The sequence below is a fragment of the Merops nubicus genome, unplaced genomic scaffold, assembly GCF_000691845.1.
Source record: "Merops nubicus isolate BGI_N331 unplaced genomic scaffold, ASM69184v1 scaffold7372, whole genome shotgun sequence".
NCBI lineage: Eukaryota > Metazoa > Chordata > Aves > Coraciiformes > Meropidae > Merops > Merops nubicus.
In genome coordinates, this window is record NW_008595550.1 from 104,727 (window position 1) to 112,072 (window position 7,346).

Sequence of the window (7,346 nt, forward strand, 5' to 3'; positions counted from 1 at the left end):
CCCTTGTGACACACAGTGCTGTGTTCTGTGAGGCTTGGCAGGTCCCTGTGCTTACATCCCATCAGCATGAAAGCAACCCTCGGACTTAGCTTCTTCCTGGCTTTCCTGGACCCAGGTGAGTTTTCTGCTGGGACCTGTGGGGCTGTGAGGCATTGAAGTGGTCTGGGAATGGCTGCTCCATGCTGGAAGGTTCCCAAGCCACCTCATCTGGGGGATTTTCCACTGCAGAGGGCTGACCAGACTCAAGGGATCTTTGATGGTCAATGTGCAGATAAAATTGTAGGCATTTACAACATGAGCCAGCTGTCTAAGCTCCCGTGGTGGTCACTGGTGACCTAACTGGGACAGTCACAGGAGTGACTCAAGTTACTCTGACACACAGACTGTTGGTTGACTGAATTTATCTCCAGCCACTATTTACCACAAGCTTAAGGGCTCACGTACTTTGCTCATGCCCAGGATTGTGTGACTTTTTAGATGTTATATGTCACCTCAGCTGTCCTTCAGCTCTGCTCCAGACGAGCACTGGTGTCTTGGAGGTCTGCTTTTAGACCTGCCACCCCATGTAGATGTCACAGCCACTCCAAGGTGCCTTAGATTGCACCTGGGTTTAGGGAATTGACACATGCCCCGGATCTCTTAATCTACATGCTAGACCCTTGAGTCCCAATGTGTGTCAGGGAAGACATGCTGTTTGCCCTCTGTTGATAAACACTTTACTCCTTTTTAACTGTTTCATGCTGACTGTCTGATAGTCCATTCTTATATAATAAGCAGTTTATTCTGCTTAATGTGTTCCGTCAGGCAGTTGGTGGAGTGGTCTCCCCTAAGCTCTACAAAGACCTTGCCATTCCTGTTTGTACATAGCACAGTCAATACACACTTCCAGCCTCTTGATCCCCAGACAGTTGGGTGCCTCTGCCCACTGCAAAGAATGGATCTGGGCCTGGGAATGCAGAAATAGCTGAATACCTACCAGGATGGAGGGGCTTGTGGGGGTACTCTCCTTAGCAACCCCAGGAAAACCAAGCAAACATCATTGTATAGGAGATCAGTAAAGCTAGCTGGGTATTAGTACAAAATGTAAAATGCTGTCCCAAAATGACTTCCCCTCACCTGCCCAAATTAAATTTCATGCTAGAATAAACTATAAGACAAATAGTAAAAATTAACCCACAAATTGAGCAATGAAATGGGGAGAATAGCGGAAGAGGAATGTGAAAAGTGCTGATGCAAAACAGAACATAGAAGGGGAAGTAACATCCCTCATGAGTGCTACCCAGGAATGAGCCCTGACCCAGGAATGTGTCCTCCTTCTTTCCCCAGGGACCTCCCTTCAGTGTGAGGTCTGTCACAGCATAGGAAAAAGCTGCTCTGGCCCCAAGAAAACCTGTAATGATGGTGAAGATACTTGTGGCATCATTCTGCATGAGGTCACGATGGGTAAGTGAGACATCCACTACGGCTGTGGGCCAGCGTGGCTTTCAGAGTGGGGCTGGGGATGGGTCTCTCTTCCCACCTCTGTCACTGGCCTTATGGTGAGTCCTTGGGTAAGCTGTTCATTTTCCCATTCACTGACAGAGGATCCAGATTTCAGGATGGTCTGGGATGGGAAAAGCTCTCTGTCTTGAGCAGCAGTGTCCTGCTGGGAGGGCTTGTTTCTTAGCTGTGGAGGGAAAGACCTAAACAGCACACTTAGGAGAAAACATTGGCTTTTAATTCTAAGGTGAGTAGTTGGGTTGAGAGGCTGGACCATGACAGACACAAGGCTGCTGGCATTTGGCAGTGAGAGTGCACTGGCCATGGGTGGAAGGAGAAACTGGCTTGAATCTGATTTCCTTATTTGAGCAGGGAAGGGGACACCAGGCAGACACGTGACACCACCAGGGCTGAGCTATTACCATGTCCTCATGGCTGGTAAGCCAAAGATGGGTGTTGAGCCCAGACCCAGCTGCACACTTGGTTGTACTAGTGGTGTGGCTTTGCCAATTGCCCAGCTTCAGTGGTGCGACTGTTGGCATTTAGACTGAAGGATGGCTTGTATCCTAATAGCTTTGGTGCTGGTGGCCCCAGTCCTCACCTTGTGCAAAACCACCCCTCATCCTTGAAGCCCTGGGTGGGCCTCAGTAGACTCCATGTAACTGTTCTGCTCCCTGTTACACCTTCTGGGTTTGGTTGCTGGGGAAGCCTAGACTTGCCTATGTGAGGATGCTTGTGGCTACAATGGACCTTGTGTCCTGTGGACTGTGCCTGGAGAAATGCGGGCTATGTGCCAGAGACACGTGGCTCACCCCATAAGCTCTGCAGCTGGGACATTCTAAGGTGTACCTCTGCAATAAGGCCTGCTGGCTGTGAGGTGTCACTCTCTTCTCCTGTCTTTAAGCACAATGTGGAGGAGAAATCCCTCACTAGTGTCTCCGATGTGATAGCTCCTCTGAGATTACCAAGATCACCGGTGCTGCTTTTAGGGGGGCTGCACCGTCCCCAGGTCCTGTTAGGCCCCCAGACAGCTGCCTAGCAGCTGCTGCTGTAGGAGCTAATGGGAGGGGAAAGGAGGTAACTTGGCTCTGCCTTCCGATTTATTGCAGGGGGGATGGCAATCCCTTCAGCCATCAAGTCCTGCCTGTCATCCAGCATGTGCCATCTAGGTCCTATCACCATGAACTATGGGAAGGTGAAAGGAAGGAGCCACTTGGCTTGCTGCACAGGCGACGACTGTCAAACTACCTCTGTCTCATGTAAGCTCTCTTGTTCCTTATACCTTGTCCCCTCTCTGCCCTGTCCCAAGGTGAGATCTTCCAGGCTAAGCCATCACTGGCTCGTTTCTCTACTTGCATCATTAAAACCAACTACAGCTCATCTTTTTCCTTCCAGTGCCACCTGAGAACAACGTGCCCAATGGATACCAGTGTCCTGCCTGTTACAGCGTGGACTCCTTCCAGTGTGGTAACGAAATTGTAAACTGCACTGGATCTGAAACCCAGTGTGTTGACCTTGCTGGGTTAATGAATTCCGGTAACTACCTTTTATCTGGGGCTGTCTCTCATCTTTTTGGTCTAAGATGAAGTCTAATCAGTCTAAGATGAAGCATCATAGGGAAATAAAAATGGGCAAAAATGATGAGTGAAAAAAAGAGTAAGAGACATGGAACTGAAAGGGAACTTGCTTAAAGGGGTGGCTTTTTTTCTCCTTCCTTCCCCATCATGCACACAAGACTGTTGGTTTTCCTCATATATGTTGGAATTGATAAACGGACACGTAATAAATTTGACCAAGACCCTGGAGCTGCTTGCCCTAGCTAGGATACATGAGGATGACACTTGATCTAAGCCAGTTGTCTATTTAGTGGAGCTTCAGGTGAAACCGATACTGAGCCATTGGCTTTCTCATGAGGTTGTACTGGCCGCTGGGGGTGAGACAACGTTTGTTGTAGTGTTGCCTCTGCTCCTAGAGAGCCAAGGACAGGTCCCTCCCCATGAATGCTGCAGCAGAATCTTTGGAGTGCTGACAGATCTTCCCTGCAAGGGAACTCCAGCCTTTGAATGTCTGCGGTCACCAGCAGCACGTAACACTCTCCCTCAGAAATCCTTTTCCTACACCTCAGGACCTGTTATTAGAGAGATGAAAGCAGACATCAAGGTCCATGGTTGCTCCTCTTTCCTTCCCTACTGCAGATAAAAGACTTCCATGTTTCATAGCAGTCCCACCTGTGCTCCAGCAGGCAGGAAAAATAATGTGGAAACTAAAGGCAGCAGCACCTGCTGTAAAAGCAGAATGGAAAAAAAAATTATCTTGTGTATGCTTATGGATGAAGTTTCTCTGAGCTGATAATATTGCTAGGTGATGATATGATGCCTGAAGATCCTTCCTGTATTTGTAGATGTGCTGTCCAAACCCTGAATTAGACAGTGTTCCACAGAGACAACATGAAGGAAAACAAACGTTTTTCTCAGTCACAGCAACAGAAATAGAGGGGTGGAATTAATTCAGTGTACGACTGAAATAAAAAATGCTCCTAACTTGTCTTGACTTGATTGATCACATGGTGTAAATGGAGCAAACCTGTGCAGTGTGATTAGCTGTGCAGGGGATGCAGTGCTGCAGGGCAGCAAGGGATGGTGAGGAACTAGTAAAGTGCCCTTAGACAGTATTTGGACTTGATATAAAAATGTCCTTCAGAATATTCCAGGCCTCCATAGCCTGTACAGCAGAGAAACATGAGGAGTGTGAGCAAAAGCAAACAACAGGAGGAAGAACACCTCAATGAGGAGTTAGGCACCCAGCAGCTTCTTGGGTCTCCTTCTCAGGTAGATGTTCTAGTGTTAGCAAACAACGAGTTCACGTTGCAGGCTCTCCCTCAGTAGGCATGTGAGCAGCGTTTCTCTGTTGGTTTGGCTAAATCCTGTAAGGCCTCAGAGAATGGACTTAGCTGAATAAATGTCTCAGCCTGTAATGTCTCTGAGATCTCTCACCCCCATGTTATATTTGGCTGAGATAATCATCCAGTTCAAATGCCATGAATGGATCAGAAAGAGGAGACAATGAGCCCCTGTAGTACTATCACACAGCCTCTTTGGTTTTGGAAGCTAGGCAAGGGTTGAACAGAAGAATTTTTAAAAGTGAGAAAGAAAACTATTAAAAAGCTTCTCAAATTTTAAGTTTAAAATGTCTAGGTTTAAAAGATATCATATTTATTTAGCAGAAAGAAAGAAAAGACAAACCCTTTACTTCAAGACAACCAAAGTGACCTTGCTGCTTCTCCAAATTTGTTCAAAGTGTAGGAACAGGCAGGAATGAGTTGGTCAGTTTGGAGCCAAGCGGATGTGTGGAATGGGCAATTCTTGGGGTGAAAATGGGGATCTTACTGATGAGGGAAAGAATAGCAAAGGAGATTGGTTCCTCTGACGCATGGCATTTACTTCTTCTCCTGTGTAGGTGGACTGTCTCTGAAAGCTGCCATGAAGGGTTGCACCACCATTTCTGAATGCAGTCTTGTAGGAGATGGAAAAAACAATCTGGGGATGATGGACGTAAAGTTAAAGCGGTTCCAATGTGAAACAGCTTCTCTTTTACCCATAGTGAGTTCTGCTTGTGCCTCTCCACACATCCTATTCCTCCTTGTCCTGTCAGGATTCATCTTGGAGAAGGTACTTTCCTGACTCTCACTAGTATTGGGTTAAGCAAAGCTCATGACAAACTCCAGCACTGGTTTGTTTTGAGTCATGTTTGCTGTGGCTTCTGTATGGGGAATTTGTTTTCAGATAAGCTCCTCTTTTATAATTTCACAGAATAAAGACAGCACTTGCACTTCTTTTGTCTCCTCATTGATTTAATGATTCAAAGCTTCATAGGTTCAATTGTGGTTGGTTTTGTGTTACATTTTCTGAGTGCTTTGTCCACACTGAGGCCAGGGGACACTGCAAGAGGTGCCCAGACACTGCATAGGCAAAGCTAGCTCTCAAGACTACCTCAGGATATCACTCAGGATAGAGTGATAACTGTCCACCATAGTCTCAAGACAAGTGATAAATCTCAAAGCCACTTTTCCGGGCTCTGAAAAGGACTGGTGGTGAGTTCCTGAGAGATTCATTCTGATTAGAGAGGTAGCTTTCCCCTCTTCCCCCCTTTCTATCCTATTTGTTCGTGGTAGGAGGAGTCCATCAGCTGAGAGGGCTGCCTCTGGCCTCTGTAGGAGAGAGTCAGCAACCCTTTCCTACAAGCAAACTGCTCCTGGCAAGAGCTTTTCTCCTCATGGTTACTTTTCTTGCTCTACCAGATACCCACCCATTCTGTGTTAGTTTCCATGCTTATCTGGAATAAATGTTTACCTTAGGAAGGTTTAATTTCATAATATAAGCAGTTTTCTATAGTGACAAACTGCTGGGCATCCAAGTAATGAGAAGCATTAGCTCCATGCCTATTTCCCTTCTGTTAGCCAAACTACAGCCATAACTGGCACACTTTCCCCTCTTCTACATTCGCCATGACCTGGTTGTTCTGTTCCAGTCACCATCTGCTCTAGTGGGTCTCCTCAGGTTGGTCCCACAGGTTGGTCCCACACAAAGGCACTGAAGAAAAGCAGCACATGAGGCAGCACTGCTGTACCTGGGATGCAGTTTGACCTGTGGGCAAAAGGATATAGCAGTGAGAGCTCTAGGAGGTGCTGGGGTAAGTGTGTAGGAGGGGTGTTAGCAAGCTTCAGTGTTTCACTATGTATCTGTTCCTAGATGAGTGGCCCATTTTTGGAGCAGACTACAGGATTATTAAATAAAGCGCAGTATTGTGCCTATCCTTAGTGGCCCTGGCTCACAATGCAATTGTCCAGTGTTCTGGATGTGGAGTTACAGTAATCAAGCACTGCAATCGTATCTCCTAGTTCAATGCTGTGGCAGAAAGCACTATGAAAAGCCTTGGCTGCTGAAATCAGACTACAATGTGTGGTAGTAGTGGGAAGGCTACACCTACATACATACATATGAATATATATGTGATCAACTTCTAACCTGCAGTATGGGGATTGAATGTTCTTGCCATTTCTGTCTCCCCAAGACATTCTCTTCATTCCCAACAGGATGAAACTCCTAGTAGTCCCACCAAATTGTTTGGGAGAGAATTTCACCTTATCTATTATAATAGAGGGGTGTGGGTCTGACAGTCAAAATTAACTTTTGGGGTAGGGAGTGAACTAATGATACAGATTTAATGCTGGGATAAGAGCCTAGTTATGCTCAGTTAATTATTTTCAGGGCCTGTGCAACTACAGTGTGGATGTTAGAGAGGGAATACAGCTCCCCTTCATGGTGTAACAACACACTGATACCACAGCAACCCACTTAAGCATTTTTCCAAATCTGATAACAACCTGGAATTGAAAAAATTCTCTATCTATGCAAGCACATTATCCCTGAACACACCTCTTGCACATTCATGCAGAACATTACATTACTGTCCGTGGCACCCCCGTGGCAGATCTTGATCCGCTTCGATGGCTCAGCCCTTCACTTTCTGTTTGTTCCACCTTGACCCGTGATGCTATCGGAACAGAAAAGCTAAATGGGTTTGCTCAGCCTGGTCAAGACTTGGATGAGACATGTCCAGAGAGCCATGGTGCCAATATGGTATTTAGGGGAGGATAAACAGGAGGAGAGCAGGCAGCAATGTTTCTGACAAGGGTTTGTGGTGCATAGGGGAGAAGCATCCCAGTTTGGCTTCTGACTCAATGTTGGGGCAAAGCTGCTGCATCTGTGGCTGTATAAATGGGGAAGTGATGAATGGATACACACATCTTTATGACTGATACGCTAATGCTTGTCCCTGTTTCAGCATCACATTTTTAAAGGCCATTA

General features: G+C 46.5%; 1 protein-coding gene across 1 annotated transcript; it reads left to right on the forward strand.

The window, feature by feature from the left end:
* Positions 1 to 66: 66 nt before the first annotated feature.
* Positions 67 to 5,147, forward strand: LOC103768917 (phospholipase A2 inhibitor subunit gamma B-like; the record flags this gene model as incomplete). The annotated part of the gene is made up of 5 exons (XM_008936080.1): positions 67 to 115; positions 1,327 to 1,443; positions 2,589 to 2,738; positions 2,875 to 3,015; positions 4,936 to 5,147. Coding segments are annotated over exons 1-5 (669 nt in total), but the record flags the coding sequence as incomplete, so codon positions are not given.
* Positions 5,148 to 7,346: the final 2,199 nt, after the last annotated feature.